At 41.2% G+C, this 17,934-nt stretch overlaps 2 protein-coding genes across 4 annotated transcripts in view; one reads left to right on the forward strand and one right to left on the reverse strand.

The window, feature by feature from the left end:
• Window positions 1-17,934, reverse strand: part of CHCHD3 (coiled-coil-helix-coiled-coil-helix domain containing 3) — a 266,376-nt gene that overhangs the window by 71,217 nt on the left and 177,225 nt on the right. The window lies entirely within an intron of this gene.
• Window positions 5,055-5,582, forward strand: LOC150002152 (thymosin beta-4-like). The gene has a single exon (XM_090286804.1). The coding sequence runs from the start codon at window positions 5,114-5,116 to the stop codon at window positions 5,246-5,248; it is 135 nt and encodes a 44-aa protein (XP_090142930.1). The 5' UTR covers window positions 5,055-5,113; the 3' UTR covers window positions 5,249-5,582.

The following is a 17,934-nucleotide window of genomic DNA, read 5'->3' on the forward strand; positions in this document are numbered from 1 at the left end:
TATTTCCTGGGGTGTCTGAAATTCTTCTGCCATTTGTTAAGCAGGTTAGTGTTCATTTTTTACTCAAATATTGACTGACAGCCTACGAGCAAGGTACTAGTAGGGGAGGAGAATACTTTTAAAAAAACAGTTACTCAATTTCAGTGTTTGCAATCCACAGGAATGGGATATCCATATGAAAGGGTGACTAGAAAAAAGGCTGAGGCTCTGGAGGTCAGAGCAAGAGTTCAATCTGTTGGGAGGCTGGGGGATACTTGGACTTCCCAACAGCAAACATGGTTGGGGAAACAACCACTTATTTCAAATGATTTAAAAAAAAAAAAAAAAAGGAAAGGAAAAAAAAAAAAAACAGCCAGGAAGGAAGCTAGGTCCGAGGCTACTGTCTTCATTCTACCTACCAAGAATGGTTAGCTTAACCAAGGCTACACACTTGCCTGATGTCCCCTAAGTAGCAAGTGCCAAAGCGGAATAGAACAGGTCTTATGCTCCAAGGCCAGGGATTTAAGGCCTGAGGTCTTGAGAGTTTTAAATATTGTGGTTTCTTTAATATAAAGCAATGCATACTCTATGCTGTACTTGACAAATTCATGAATTTTCTTTGTTAAATAAATGTATTACCTCCATGTTCAGTCACAAAGAATGGACTGCAATAACCAAGCAAAATAAGACCCAATGCAGATGAAACACCTATCTCAAGTTTTAATTTCCTTTCCTTGATTTTTCAGCCCAAACTCAGATGTGGATAATAACTGTGACATGGTTCTCTCAAGGGCTGGCAACGCTTATAAAACTACTCGGGTGAATAGAAAAGTCAGGCCTAATTTAAGGGTTAAAAATCTCAGATATGAAATGGAGAACTATTTCAAAAGTGGCAAAGGGATCACCTATCCATTTCAAAGACATGTTTATCTTTTTGTGTTTCAAAGGGAAGGCCTTTGAAAGATCCTGCATAGAAATATGCATGTGAATAGAAGCACACTGAAAAGTCTTAGCTTTCAGGTAAAATGGCTCTCCCTTAGGAAGCACGTGCGGGATTCCTGCAGCTCTGAGGCACATGCAGGCTGCCAAGTGCCTACCACCTCTGTCCAGCTTTTATCGGATGACTCATTAACATTTTCCTGCATTGTGGCCCTGAACCCTACTACTGCTTGAAGGTTTCACTGCTCTACTGCAGAAATGCATTCATTCATGGGGTACTAAACCATGCCAGAAGGTGTCTTACTTGTAAAAACTAAAAAAAAAAAAAAAAATTTAAATGTGGGTTGTGGGGACAGTGAGAGGGTACAGAATAGGAAAGAAAGAGAATTATGGAAGACTCAGTAAGCAAATCTGATAGTCTTCTAGAAATATTCATGAAAATCTGTCCCTGAAAACTGCTGGTGTTCAGTAGCCAATCCTTCCACATGAATTTTCTGAGGACTGTTCTTAGAAAGATCCCACAAAGGGGTGATAATAAAATGCATCTCATCAAACGATCTTTCGGTCTGGCATGGAGTCTCTCTTTCACATCTTCAATATGGATTATGACTCTCCTCCTTCCAAGGTCTGATCTCACTGACCCCATTTTAACCATTCGGAGCCTTCTGCTTAGTGCGAGTCCTTCCAAACGAGGCCCGTGAGCACAAATGCAGCGATCCACGAGGGAGGCATCCTGTGTTCTGTTAGTTTCCACAAAGGGGGGCGCTGGGGATTTAGAGCCTCGAGCCCATGCAAGTGCATTAAGGAACAGCATATTCACCCCCAGGAAAGAAGTTCTTGTGGAACCCAGGATAGCAACGAACGCACCTCAAGGGAAAGAGACCGAATCTTTACTTTTGAAAAGGGTCTTTATTATAAAGACAAATGTGAAACAGAAATGTAACCCGGGGTTAGGAATGTGAATTAGGCCCTGAAATGATTCCTTTTCCTCGCACGCGCTCACGGATATTACAGAGCAAGGGACGTTTGCAATAACCAGGCCACGTCTGAATCGTGGCTTATTGCTCATGGTGACCCAAATGTAACCAGACCACATCCATCAGCAGCTGGATGTAAATGGCCGTGTGCTAGCCTGGGTGTCAACAGGCATTGTCTTCGTCTGATGAAAGCCCTCTCTCCAACTAGAGGCCAAGTTATTAAAAAATTATTTTGTCATCTTAGATTGGATGAATCGTTTGTTTCCCCGAATTCTTTTTCTCATCATTTACTCATTACACGCCTCCTCCTGATGGAAGCAGACATTTATTAGCTTCTGCATTTATTGCATTGGCAAACCGAAACATTCAGCTGCGTTTCCTGGGGGTTCATTCATTTATCTATCGGATAAGAGACTGAAGTTTTCTACAGGGCAGAAAAATTAAAATATCAGTCAGGTTGACAGCCGGGAAAATGAGGGTCTCTCTGTAACAAGAAGCTTTCTCGAGCTTTTGGTTTAGTGAGAAGCTGCAGTGTTATTTCACCAAACTATATTTCATATATAACTAAAACTGTGCACTATTAGCTGGTGAACTAATATTCCAAATACATGATATCCATGGTACACTGTAAAGTATCTGAGATGCAAAGCTAACTGCTCTTTTAAAAAGAAAATACAACAAAATGCTTTTAAAGGTCCATTTCTGTAAGGAGCGAGGGGAAAAATACAATCTTATTAAACCAATTAAACTGGAGCTGGAATCATAGAATTTGAAGTTGTAGAAGCCAGCAGGTCATTGAACCCTTTTTCAAGAATCTCCTTTACAGCATCCCTGACAAGTGACAACCTCATTCTGCCTAAAACACTGATGGTGACAGGGAGACTGGCATATCCCACAAGGCAGCGTATTTTAGAGCTGGATGGCCTCTGGTTGACAGGGGTCACTTCCCAAAAGTGGCCTGACTGCTTGTGACCTTGAACAACCCATTCAGCCTCTCTGGGTCTCAGGGTCGTTGTTTTAAAAATTAAACTACCCTGCTGTTGACAGAATCAGAGTCAAAGGAGGGGAGTGTCATGTAGGGGCTCAACTATGTCATCCCAGCCAAATGACTATTTGGTGCAGAGGGTCACAGACCCCTCACTGTCCTCTGAGGCAGTCACTCCATCAGCAAATTGTCTATAATTCTCTGTGCTGAGATGCAAGTCATTCCAATCAGGATGTTGGAGCTCGTTTAGAGTATGGCTGTCTTCAATTCCTTTGTAATTCTTTCTTCAATCCCGTTTTCCTCTCCTCTTCAGCTTCCCTTCCCTGGAACCTTTTGTTACACACTCTCCATTTTTTACAAAAAGCAGAAGCAATAATGCAACGGAAGGTTCTGCAGAGGTCCGTCAGCCACTGACACAGCCTGATCTCCCTCGTTCTGACACCCACTGGAAGGGGTTTGGTCCACAAAGCATGAACAGTCTAGCGTTGTGCCAACGCTGCTTACAGTCCTTTGCCCACGTAGAGTTTGTATGTTACAGAACTCCAGTCTTCTCGCTATAATATTGCTTAAAACACTGCTCCAGTCCCCTCAAGTCATTTTGGGATAAGAAAAAGTATAAATGCAAGTCAGAATATTATCTTTACAAATCAGTCACACCTTCGAGCTAAGTGTTCACACAGACATTTCTTTTTCCTAAATAGATGAGAAATCTGAGCAGAGAGAAGCCTAGGAGGCCATGCTGTTCTGTGCGCTGACATTGGGACTGCACCACTCATCAGTTCACTTGCTACCTGGGAGCCTCCGGGACCAGCTAGAAGAGGTCCTCATCCTCATGAAAGCCTTAGTTACAGTCAGTGAACTCAGCGGAAGCAAAGTGATGCAGCAATGTACTTGGTAAGTTGGCTAAAAGCCCCCTTACATGTTTGACTATCGCTCAGAAATATGTGGACATCGCCATATAATTTTTCCAAAGATTAGTTTGCGTTCTCCCTTCCAGTACAGGTGATGTCAACATAAAAACAGAGGATACTTCATTAAAAAAAAGAAGACACCTGACCTATAATGATCCTGGATACCAGAGTGCCTCTTATTTGTGTTATGGTTTATGTAACCAGTTTAGATTAAATAAAACAACATAGGATCCTTAGGGATGGTTCACAGGATAACATCTCCTACAGATTCTCCTACATGACATGAGATGATCAATAAGATTTTTCAATTTAATTTCACTGCTTATTTTATCCAAGTAAAAGACTTTCTGAAGACACCCTTAATAGAGATAAAGTAAAATTCTTTCCAATGCTTCACTACATATAAGAAACTATAGGCAAGGGACAGAAAAATCCATACCACACAACCCCTGTCCTCAACTCATGTGGCACATGCCAGGGAGTTAAGATGTGTTAATAAGAATATTTAACATCCATTGACACAACCCTATGTGTCAAAGCCAGGCGCTATGCTGTGTGCTTTATATGGACCATCTAATTTAGACCTTAAATAACACCAGCAGATTGGTACTATTACCTCCACTTTCCAGAGGGGGAAACTGAGGCCCAAAGAAGTTGAGTAAACAAAAGATAGTCTGAACTTATCCATGGTACTGCCAGGATTGAGTACAAGCAGACCAGCTTTCCAAACAGCTATATAAAAAAATCTTTCCTGAAAAAAAATTACATGTAAAACAGAATGATCAGAAGGCTTCATGCAGGAGGTTGGAGGGGTAGCAGGGGCGTTATGAACCTAAAAGAGGGGAGAGAAATTCCTTCGAAGGTTGGGGGGTGGGGTGGGAAATACCAACCCCAGAACTGGATACTCACTACAAATAGATGGTACAAATAGTAGCTATCAGGCCTTTTCTGTTTTGATAAACTTAATGAAAGGTGGAAAGGGACCATGGATATGGTGAAAACAGATCAGTCAACCTTGAGAACAGGCTGACCACTTCCCATTAATGGATGTGGTTAGAAAGGGAATTTCTGCCCACCCAACATTCAAATATATATGTGGGAAATAAAAATACCGTTTTGCACCGGTAGAGGGACTAGGAGTCAAAGTGGCCTTCGTAACTCCTTTGTGTGTAATTCAGTCCCGTCCCAACTCTGACCTCCCATGAGTCTGCAGTACAGAGGTTGAGAATGTGAGTTAAGACTACCAGGGTTCACTTGGCGGCAGTCACTGAGCACGTCGGACTTCTCTTCCTCGCGCACCTCCGCTCCGCTTCCTCGCAACCATGTCTGACAAACCCGATATGGCCGAGATTAAGAAATTCGCTAAGTCGAAATTGAAGAAGACAGAAACGCAAGAGAAAAATCCACTGCCTTCCAAAGAAACCATTGAACAGGAGAAGCAGGCAGGCGAATCGTAATGAGGCCCGCACCGCCAATATGCACTGTACATTCCACAAGCATTGCCTTCTTATTTTACTTCTTTTAGCTGTTTAACTTTGTAAGATGCAAAGAGGTTGGATCAGTTTAAATGACTGCTGCCCCTTTTCACATCAGAACTACTGACAACGAAGGCCGCACCTGCCTCTCCCACCTGCCTGTCCGGCTGGCGGGGAAGGGAAAGAACTTGCGTGTTGGTGAAGGAAGGAGCTGGGTGGGTCGACAGTGAAATCTAGAGTAAAAACCAAGCTGGTCCGAGGTGTCCTGCAGGCTGTAAAATGCAGTTTAATCAGTGCCATTTTTTTTTTGTTAAAATGATTTTAATTATTGGAATGCACAATTTTTTTAATATGCAAATAAAGTTTTAAAACCTGGAAAAAAAAGACTACCAGGGTTCAAATCCTGGCTACGACTTAGTGTCTCTGCCGTGAATTACTCTGCCTCACTCTGCGAACCTGTACGAGGAGGACAACAGTCCTGAACAGCCAGAAAGGTTAGTCAAAATAACGGAGGAGAAGTGTGTTGCCCAGTGCTGGCAAGACGGCAGGCTCACAACAAATGTTGTTTCAAATAGTTAAGTAGAATTATTCATGGTGACTTGGATTGGGGGGTTGGGGGCCTTAAGGAAAGAACTGCAGGCACAGGGAGACTCAAGCACATTTCCATTTGATGGGGAATTTAAAAAAATACTTCAATATCCGCCTACCAGATCCATAGTGCCTATTATGGTATTCCTCTAGGAGAACAAGGATTAGAATGACTCTTGAAATCAGAGTGCTGTTTGAACTTAGCATAGAACTGATCTGCTAACAAAGTGCAGACCAAAATAAGCACCGTCTGCCAGGCCTGGCAAGACTGATACTGTACTTGAAAAGCAAACCTGGCACTTTCTGAAAAGACAGCGAAGAACACACTAGAGCAATAAATGGCATGGAAAGAAGGTAAGCGATCTGAGGAACTGGTGGTTCAACAGCACTTAACAGATGGCTATTCCTCCATAGCCATGGCCCATGCCTGGTGTTCAGGGCCCTTCTCAAGGGGCACCTAATCCAAGGCCGCCTCCCTATAAAAAACACCATCTCTATCTGTCACCCCTCCCCTCACTCTGTCATTGTCTCATCTGTTATTATGTTCTTTTCTTCATAGAACTTATCATCACTTGACATGAAACATATTTGCTATTGAATTGTCATATATTAACAGAATGCTAACTCTAGGGATTTTTGTCTGTTTTCCTCTCTGCAGTGTGTGGAGTTGGCCACACAGTTCGCTCTGAAGAACAGCAAACAAAGGACTGACCCCGGTGAACAGCCCACGGTGACAAGGAAAGCTAAGAAAATAAGACAATCAGCAAAAGTTCTAAGTTATAACAAGGGTGCTAAATTGCTTGTTTAAAAAAGTAATATACATATTGTCAGTTAAAGCAATAATTACTTTCCAAAAGTTCACAAAAACTCTAAGCAGATTATAAGAATTCTAAATCACAGATAGGACCAAGAAATTGGAGGACAGTCACTCTTGAAATCAAGAAAACTGACTGAGGAACATACAAGGTAGGTTTATGAGAATACATATTTTAGAATTTTTATTTCACTTGTTAAACCAACAAACATTTCACTCGCCCTTAAATTGTCCATAGATAAAGAAAGTTACCACTTGAAATATGTTAAATAAAAGTCAATATTTCAATTCCTTAACATACTTACCATGATTATGTAGTATTTTATCACCATTACTGCTTTTAGGATAAGTAAATAATGAGAATTATAAAGCACAGAGAGTATTTACCCACGTCCTATTTTTCTACGTGAATAAACTTTAAGAGCTGTAATTTTCTCAAAAGAAAAATGATTTTCTTCAAATAATGAGAAGATCCAGAAAGTACATTATATAAAATAGGCTATGGGAAATTTTTTAAACTGCAGTGTGGGTGTACAAGGTGGCAAGTTGGCAGGTAGTTAACCATAACTTTAGCGTAGAGAAAAGAAAAAAGAGAAAATTCTTTACAACAGCTGCTTATGCTTTTATCTTTAAAATGTAGCATATTAAATTAAAAAAAAAAAAAGTCGCCCACAATTGTGAAACCTGCTTTAATCCTTGTATTGCCCATAATTTATACAACTAACTACATCAGTCATTAAAATATACTTTGATTCAAGGGATTAAAAAATACAACACCTACATAAGGAAAAGATAATGTAGGGCCTAACCAACATTAGCTGGATTTTTGATTTGTTTTGTTTTGTTTTTTGAGGCGGAAGCCGTAACGACAAAAGGAAGCTGTGGAAGAAATACAAAGAAATTAAGTTATATGAGAAAGATATTAGAGGCTCATACAGATAGATCTTTTTGAAAGGTTATCATTTGGTGATTTTGTTTTCTAGGATGATGTACTTAGTCATTTAATTTTATGAAAAGTCTCTTAATCTCAGAATGCCTTCTAAGGAATCTAGTCAGAAAAGGCCCATTCTTAAGAAAGATAACACAGCATATATACTGTGTGTGTTTTGTGGGGGGCAGGAGATGGTTGTTTCCTTTTTTGTTTTCGTTATTTTTCCCTTGAGCTGGCTAACAATATGCTGGGACTCTTATTAGTTTAATAATTAAAAGGACTGGTGATTTTGCTCTTTGGAGAGTACTGTATAAGACTCTTGCGTAAACTGCACAAAGTCTGACATAGTACATTTTTATGTAGAAATAAAAGCTACAATATCAGTACAAATACCCCATCACCATTTTCCTGAAGCCATGACCTCCCCAGAAATATTTTTTGCCTTTCAGAAATACAATCCAAAATAAAAGTCTCATTATTTTAAAGAAAAGACCCCTGTGACCAGGAATTTTTTAACCATAAAAACCCATCATTAGAAGAGCAGCGTCTGCCCAGGAATCACCCTCTGTGATTTGTTTACTGCATGTCCCCTTGCTCTTGCCCCACCACAGCCCCGTGACCTGTCCTCCCCCTGCTTTCTCCTCCTTATCGTCCACTCCACGTTAATGGGTACTACAGGAGAGGAAAATAATATAACTCACTCCGCTCTTACTGTTAGATAAAGACTGACCCAAAAATCACAATGAGGGTGAATCCTTGTTCTACATTGATAATCGTAAGTCAGAGACTTGTAATAGAAGATTAAAACAAACATGAAAAAAAAAAAACCAGACATATGCTCACAGCACATTATTAAAGGGGTACCTGTATTTCCTCCAGGTTCTGTGTGTTTTTTTTCTTTTCTCTCCCTAGGCTCCTCACACCCCAGCAACTTCCTTAAAACTCAAGCCCCCAAGTTCACAATCACATTTCCCTAGTGCCTGGTCTCCTTTTTTGTGTGTTTCCAGTCCCTGGTCTTGAGGAGCTGGACTCCAATATTTTAGTATCTCCAAGGTTTAATAAACAAACTTAGAGAAATAAAAGTTCGACCAGTTCTGTCTTGTTGTTTTTTAAAATTTCCCACCCCCTCAGTTCAGCTTATATTCACTCAGCTAAACGGACGAAGATTCTAACCAGCCTCTGTTCAAAGATGTAGGATGAAAGACGGACGCTAAGCTCAGATTGCTGTCTCTGATACAGACTGCCAAATTTGAAGGCAAACACATACAAGAGAAATCCCATTTTATCAAATCAAATGGAATGCATTAAAGAGCTCTGAAAATCTGAAAGATTATGTAGGCCTAATTGTAGTTTTCTTTTATTATTTTCATATTATAAAAAAGTTCTACAATTGAGCCAATGATTCCATTCCTCTGGCAAAAGTCAATATAACATTTCAACATAAAACAATGGATAAATTTTTTCTAGCCACAACCCCCCCAACCCCAAACAAGTTCCCTCAAGCAGTGCGTAATTATCAACCCCCAAGATGCTGGAGACTGATGAAGATAGCTGATGTCATCCTGATTTAATATCCATATAAATCCCCATACATGCTTTATTTCATCTCCACACCCTCAACAAGTATGTTATGAAAGCTATGTTATAGAAGAGGGCCCTGACAGTGAACCAAGTCACTTGGTACTTCCCCACGACAAACAGCCAATAAGTAGGAGGGGTGACATTTGAATCTATATCCGCTTGTCTTTGATGCTGTTACATTTACCGTGAAGTCCTTGGAGGGAGAGGCCCCAAATGTCTGATGTGTTCTTCCAGAACCATCTAAGCCTGTCCCTCTAACCTTCCGAGGCCTGAAGCAATAAAATATCTCAGGTAATTCTGAAATGACCAAGAGACAAGCATGTGAGAATTACTGTTCTCCAACATGTGGGCGTGTGAAAATGAACAACAAGAACAAACCAGCAAGTCAGCAGTCCCTTCCTCTGAGAGAAGAAATGAGGTGAGTCCTACTGGAAATTCCTTTCATTTCACACAACAGTTAAAAAAAACAATTCTGCATGCCTGCTCTGCAGCATGTTCTCAACAAAGCTAGGGACACCACTGTTCGTTTGATTGCGTTTCATAACACCTCAGGAATAATACCCAACGATTCACTGTATTTCAGTCACTGCTGCAGTACTTGGGATGGCAACACCAGCACCCATCAGTTCTAGGAACCGAAACAAACGCACACACGTTTACTCCTTAGAACCCGCTGGATGAGACAATGACACGGAGACACAGCCACCAGGCCCTCAACTACCAAGGTCACTCTTAACACCTCTAGGTGAATGTTGAAGGTGCGAGGAGCAACAGCATTTCTGTGTCTCTTAATATTCCATTTCATTAATACAGCACCCAGGTTGTAGTACTGATACTGGGTTTAGCTGTTAGCATAGGATTAAAACATCAGTAATCTTGCTTTGTTGCCTGTCAAGGCCTGGTATCTAGAATTTCATCATGATCACTGTTTCCATATGGCTACTTCCAAAATAATATTCATTCAAAAACGATCTTTTGCATAATTATTCTTAAATAGCTAGAGTGTAAGTGATATATCTGTGAATGTAGTTACTTTATGTAACTTGTGCCTCTATTCAGACTAAAAATACCCTTTTTCTTTCTGGCATTATTCTTTTGGGAACCAAGTTCAGGGTCAAATCCAAATGATGCATAATATAACTTTTTAATGCACCCAGCAGTAAAATAGCAGTCTCCGTCTTTAATTACATGCTATTGAATTTTTACAAATAGTTCTAGGAATGTCTGCCAAGTTTCTTCAATTTAGAGCAACTACATCATCAGCGAACAGACAGTTCACAATTTATTATGTATTATTTTTCTGGAAGTACAGGAACACTGTAGTTCTAAGTTACATTTTCATTTTAATGATAAACGGAAAAGCAGACAAATCGCAGTGAATGGACTGCCTACCCAAGGGCATAAGCTACGGACCTCAGCCTTGAACTACTCTTCCCTCACTTCTATTTTCACTCTAACTCACATCGTACAGTCCACCTAGGCAAGGGAGAGGGTACCGTGCAAGGTCCATTACAACTAATTTCTGGAAATACTAATATTATTAAGAGGTAACAGGCAAGGAGGAGAGACGCTATTGCAGGTATGTGTGCCCGATTTAGTTACTTTGTGAGCACCGCAGGTACCGACCTACCATGCGCGATGCCTGGGCACACCGAGTGCTCAGCGGCCCCCAACAAGGGAATCGCTAACACAGGGCAGCGGAAGCACTGACAGTGTGGGGATTTCCTAGTGAGCAACACCGAGGCAACGGATGAAAAACCATCGCGGGGGGTTCAATGCAGGTATGGCTTCAGAGCAGTTGCGGGAGGGGTACACTTCTGAGATCAATTACTCAGGTTAATTCTGAGGCAGAGCCTCGGGAAGCCACTGAGTTGAAGTTCCAGTAGCTCTAGGATCAGAGGAGTATCTCTGGCCTTAAACTAGAGAAAGAAACGTGACAGTAAACTCACACCTGTATGACTATAATTTAAATCTGCAGGAAGTTTATGTCCCAAGACTGCATATGTATACAATCTAAACAGCAGGCTATTAAGCCGCCTGGGCTGCTGAGAACACAGTGGTTCAAGGGCTACAAGGGAGACCCACTCGAAAGAAATGATTTTGCGGAGTGGGCCCTGACTAACGGACACGGTGCAGGCCAAAGTGCCAAGTGGCAGTGGGAGCCAAACGAAGATCATTCTTGGACCCCACACTCCCTCCTCTCGTTCTTGCTACCACACCAGGTCTCACCATCACTTGGGGTGATCTAACTTGGCCTATAACTTTGACTTCTGCACCCCCCCCCCCCGGATTTCTTCGGGCCACCTTCTTTCCTCTCAACCCCTCACTGGAGTAAGGTGCGACCCACAGGCCCTTCACCGTTTCCTTACTTTCGGCACCTCTCCCATCAGCTTAGCCCACGTCCTTCCCCGTTTAACTGGAGCCATCATCTGATGACACCCTAAAACGGCACTGCTATAAACTTCTTTACTGTTAAGACTACTGGTGCTTAGTTTATGAAAGAAGCCAAGTATGAAAAACAGAAGTTGCTAAGGGAAACTCAGCTGAGACTCTGTCACTTACTCTAGTGGTTCTAAACAAAAAAATGTCATGTCCACTTCCATCAAAAGTCTCCTTACAACTGGGGGAAGGAGAGGGAAACAGCATAATTGCATAGCAAATGTTAAGGCCAGAAAGCCTCACGGGGGCATTGCAGCCCACCACTGGTCACACCGAAGCAGAGGCTGCTCCTGAGGAGGAAGACGGCACCGCCTGGGAAACGCAGGGCAAGGGATGTCTCTGAGCCTCAGCAACGGATTGGTGGTCAAGAGGGAGAACAGAAAGGCTGTCCAGAAGGTATCAGACACATAATATGAAAAATAGAGATGTTTATTGAAGAGGATATAAGATACAAGAAGCATTGTACAGAGGACGATGACACCTCAGTCCCCTTCAAAGAAGGCACCTTGGGACCTCACACAGTTCTCCCAGTCGCCATCAGCTGCCCTGTCTTTTCCTCCTGAATCTCACTCATCAGTGCTCTGAAGTCTCTTCCCTTCAAAGGTAATTTCAGTTTTGGGAAAAGACAAAAGTTGCAGGGCGCCAAATCTGGACTGTAGGGGGACTGAGTCACTTGGGTAACTTGTTTTGCCAAGAAACTCTTGAGATGCATGAGCTGGCACGTTGTTGTGATCATTGCTCTCCTCGCTCAGTCGCTTTGAATGCGATGGCCACACAGTGCGCATGCTCACTCAAAGGCACCCACCACCCCCACTGACTAGTGCGGTGAAGTTGTCATTGTTCACGCATGTGCATTTCCAGTCCATTCTCCTTGGCTGCCAGGGTCTATTGTGTCCTGCAAACCATTCTTGTTATATTAACAAGGGCTAGACTTTTCCCAGACAGACCTCGTACCTTCCCCTAAAGGTTTGTGCTGGGGTTAAATTGATAAGTGTTTAATCATTTCACACACTGCCAGGCTTATAATAATCCCTCAACAGACGGCAGCTACTGAAAAGATGAGGGCACAGTGCTTCGGCCATACTATTCTCACTGAACTCTTGTTCTTAATACGATGACTGCTCCCCCTCATTCAACTTCCCTCACTGACACAAAGGCGGCATTTTCAGGCCTAGGCAAGCAAACCTTACTGCTTCCTCCCCAAATGATAGCCAGTCCCATCATCTTTCTGAAAACTTAAGGCTCTGAAGGAATGGAAGGTGGGGATACAGCTCTGGCTTCTTTCTCCAGCTCCAGATCTCAGTAAACGCTTGAGGGAAGATTTTCAAAGACCCACAGCGATAATTAAATATTTATTTAATTTGATTACCATCTTGCTTCATTTTATAAAAGAGATGAAAATTCCTTTCTGGACCCTAGACCTTAAATGGCATTCTGCTGGGCCCCCATGCTGGATTCTTCACGTAAAAAGGTAAAACTCTTGAGATAACGGGCAAGCTTCTGGGTCCTGGTGAAACCCCACTACCAACCACTCCCAGGTCTGGGGAGCCCAAAATAATGCAAGCTTGAGTCCGAAATGTGAATATAGATACAAAACTGAGAGAGCATGGTACATTTTCTAAAAGACTCCTAATACTAGAGATGACGACGAGAATTAAGAGCGCAAAGCCCACTCCAGAGGACCGGCCTGCCCTTGTGCAGCACAGTGCGAAGAAAGGTGAATGCAGAGTGGTTTCAGGACCTTGGAAGCTCCCACATTACAAATTCTACCGATAAAATTCTACAGCTTCCTGGCCTCTACATCCTCGGATACAAATCAGGAAGGACTCATGAATGCGGGCACTAGCACTACGCAGGGCACAGCAAATCTCAGCTGGTGTGCTGGGATAATTTTATGTTTCTTGAAGAAAATATTCTATGGGTTGAGTACAATGCTGAAAAACGGCATGCAGTACCTCATTTTGGGAGCTCTGAATGTACATGAACTCTGGGAAGGCCTACTGTAAAAATCTGTTCCGCTTAAACCTAACCTCCCTCAAAACTATTTGGCCATGGAACCCATCCCACTCCCTAACATGCTGATTTTAAAAAGTTATCTAATGCCTATTATGTGCCAGGTACTACCAAGGTGATCGAAGATGAAATAGTTCTGGTTATTCATGGAACTTAAGTGTTTAATATTTATTTTCAAAGAGAGCTGTTTGAGCGAACCAGTCAGTTCATTGGGTCTTTACTGGGGCACTTAACCTGAGGGATCTCTTCAACCCACTAAGTTCCCTGAAAACCCAATGATCTTTAGACCTTTACGGGACAAAAGTAGCAGCTATTCCTCACAGAACATTTCTGCTCTGGAAAAGAACAGTCCGGCACGGCCTCCGTGGAGCCCCTGTGGCTTCAAGCTCTGGACCTGATGCCAAAGGGCATCTGTGCCATCTGCACTTGTCACTGTACCTAGGTAAAGTGCCTGGCTCACTGGAGAAATTTAATAGATGTTTTTGAATGAATGGTGAATGCTAAGGACTCCCTTTAGCCCCCAAAATTCTGATAAAAATGACCAAGGTCAAAATCATCTAGTTTCCATGGCCCACCTGGTTTTGGATTCCCTTCATTAAATGCTGACCTTACTGTGCGAAAATGCTTTACATGCCAAGTTCAGATGTTGGCACTTCTGATTTAATAATGGTATGAGCTAATAGTATTTGCAAATTTTTAGCGACCACATATATCTCCCTAACTGATGCTAATGTGTTGAAATGTAATACCTTACAGAGACACAGCTGGCTCACAGTCTGAACATAAAACTGCAACAAAGACCATTTTCTTACACCAGTCTGCAAATTCCTTAAAAAATTAAGTTATGTATTTAATATTTCAGTCAGTAAAATAGGGAAATAAAAGCATTGGTTGGTCTGCCTAATGGAGTATATTTAAAATTTATAAGTAAACAAGACATCAAGAAGCAAAACAGTCACCAATTATAAAACTGGATACAAAGAAAAATGAAGAGGTTTAGCCCATTTGCAACTGCGTATAAAGGAAACACAGAATGACTTCCTGGCTGCAACGTTCTTATCAACAACAGCAAGAAAAGATCCCAAAGAAAGGAAAGGGGGTATTAATTGTATTTTCAAATAACACAGCCTGCTGAGCCTCCCTAGACAAGATGAAGAGAGCCTTTAAATGTGGAATTAATTTTCCCTGGATTTTATAACACTTTATTTCTTACCTTGCCTTTACACATTCAAGTGGCATACCATTTTAAAGAAGTGTCATGGCAAACAGAATCTAATTATTTTATTGCATAGTTTTTCACAAGGTAAAGGAAATGTGAAGAGTTGAGAAAGTAGGCAACCCATATTGTAGGCATCTTAGCACTTCCGATCCTGACAAGCACTCACAAAAAGGCAACGCTGGGCTTCAAAGCTGAACTGTATATTATCTCTTCCTCAGAGCCCTGGGGCTATCACTGCAAAGCACAGTGGTCCATTCTAAGCTCTGAATAGAGAAAAGGAAGAGATCATCAAATTATAATTTCCATGCACAATTGGTACAAGTATTTCCTACCAACAGGATTAATATGAAAGCAAGATCCCAGAATAAAGCTGCTCAGCAGAGAGGATGGCAGTTTAGTGTCTTGTAAATTTGATTTCACTGAAAGCCCTGACACATCATAATAGTGAAATCCTATTTACTGTAGCAAGCAGGATGGATAATGCTATTTAATACCTGGTGTACCCTGTGCCATCATCTCACAGCTTTGTACTCCGTGTTCTCATCTTACCTTAAGGTTAATGCTTCCTGACAGCCTACATGGCAAAGAGAGCCCCAAATTAAGTGCTGATCCCATGATTTGCAAATCTTTCCTCTAAAGTTAGGCACAGAAAAGCTGGCTCCAGTTAAGGGGATCATTTTAATGGGACACACTTTCAACAGCTTATCCCAGGGGAAAAAAAAAAAAAAAGGAAGTCTCATATCCCTAAAGCCAGATTAAAAAAGCATTTCAAGATTACCCGTTATAAACTTTAGAGAAGTTAACAAAAACCAGTGTGTTTGGAGGGCCTGTTAAATAATGAATTAAGGATAAGACCCCCCATGTCTACCATACTGTATTGATTCCCCCCCCCCTCAGAGAATGAATTGCTTTAAAAAAGAGCATCCTGCTTGCTAGTTTTGGAATATCTGTAATAATAAGCTTCCTTTGGGGACGCAGTAAAAGTATAAAAGGGTTCAGTATTTGAACTTAAGTTATAAATAACTTGTCAATTATATCAACAAAAGATATCGTGACACTGGCCATTATTCATTTTTCTACCTAACAATTAGCATCGAAGGGCATTTATTTGAACTATCATTTCGTTACTGATTAAAAAACTGAAAGTAACTCAAGGTACATTCTGCAAACCATTTCACAGACATCTCTGTCATTTTTAAGGCGTTAGAAGTGACATTGGCATCTACTGTCGTTAGCCTCCAAACTCGTGGACCAGAGAACCACGTCTGTTTCTGTGATTCTTGGTAGCTACAGAGACTACAGGGAATCTGCCTTGATTTCAAGATTAATGAGGAAGTCAGTACAAAATTTCCTAGTGTCAAAAAACAATATATCTCTCTAGGTTGACAAATGCAAACAAGAATAACCTACCGAGGCACATCTACCAAAAAGTTATGCTTTTAACTATATTGTGTTAAATTTGCTTCTACCACATTGTCTGGCCCAAGCACACACAATGACTTAGTGTGTATTAGTTACGCATATGACTGAGAATCACAGACAACTATTTAGAAAGCACTGCAGGAGGAAAGAAATATCAGAGGATTTTTTTTATCCCATAAGTTGAGTTCCAGTTATCTCCCAGTTACCAAAAAGGATTGTTTGTGTTTTAGTATCTCAGATGTTACTGGTCTGTGATTGTATCCTTCTTATTAATCCTTTGAAAAGGCTGACCCAGCTTCATTCAATAAAATTTTTTTACAATGACAGGCTTTCTGTGGTAGTAAAAATGCATAATAATTTCTTCCCATAAGGAGCACACTGAGATGACAATAATCTGTTATGTTGTCAATTCTCTTTATTACCATTGCTGGCCTTATCTTTCTCCCAAGTTTTGCACAGAGGAATACAGAAACGAAGGTACTAATTGACAAGGAAGAATGCAAGCAATCAAAAAAGCCAATTAATTGTCCAGATGAGCCTGACACTTGATGATGTAATAGAAGATATGCCACTCGCCATAGGTAAAGGGCTTTTAAAAACTGCTCACTTGATGTAAGCATGACCTTAGAATTTAATTAGCAACTCTCTCCACAGGTGATGAACTAATAAAGTACATTTCTTCTTAACGATAATTTATTTTTCACCATTCTCTTTGCTTTGCTCTCTTTTGCCCAGCTTGTACACTTCCTTCTCCTTCTTAATTGTATGGGACTGACTACAGTGTGTATGCAAATTGCCGCTGAAATCCATAGAAGCCTGTAAGCGGAAAGCAATACATACCCCACTACCCTGTTGATCTGAAGCCTGTAACTGCATCTAACTGAGCTCTCTGATCTCCCTCAGCTCCTCAAGCCACCAGGGCTTTTAAAGCTGTCTTCACGCTGTGCCAAAACCCCACCATTCTTATGAATGCCAAGAGCAAAGTGGATGCAGTGGAGCAAATCAATTCAAGCTCATAATTGAGAAGTTAGGCATGCAAGATATACTAATCATCAAAGAACTCATGTCTCCAAGATGTCCTGGGGAGAAAGGAGTCCTTCATCCTGGAATTTCCCTGGGGAATCGGGACTCCGCCCTCTTCTGCTGCGGCCTTGGTCCCTCCTCTCACAGGACTAACAGACTACTGGAAAACACACCTCTTCTTAAGGAACATGCAGGCAACCCAGATTCTATTGAAGTAACCATCAATACAGTTTATCAAAAAGTAACAGAAAGTGTGTTTTCCTTCTAGGGGTGGAGTAGGATGACCGTCCTGTAGCAACACTATGAATGCATGAAAGAACGAACGAACGAATGAATGAATGAACACCTCAATAATATTTTTAATTGCTCCAATGACTATAAATTTCTTACTTCAAAGTAAAAGAAGTACAACTAGATATTAAAATAATCCTTAAGAGTATCATGCTGTCGTTGCTAGGTAATAAGAAGTTATTTATTCCCTTTAGGTCCAATTTTCACAGGAAGTACCAAATCCTGGGAAGAAAATTATGCATTTTGAATGCTTAACACTTCCAGGTTATGAGGTAGCACTAATCAAATTATAACATCAGGACCTAAAAAGTTGTACTAGAAGCCACAAAGAGCTAACCTAACACCCA

This window comes from Furipterus horrens, unplaced genomic scaffold, assembly GCF_987537825.1.
Source record: "Furipterus horrens unplaced genomic scaffold, mFurHor1.1.pri manual_scaffold_9, whole genome shotgun sequence".
Taxonomy (NCBI): Eukaryota; Metazoa; Chordata; class Mammalia; order Chiroptera; family Furipteridae; genus Furipterus; species Furipterus horrens.

Coding starts and splice junctions, on each gene's coding strand:
- LOC150002152 (XM_090286804.1), top strand. CDS start 5,114: ATGTCTGACAAACCCGATATGGCCGAGATTAAGAAATTCGCTAAGTCG.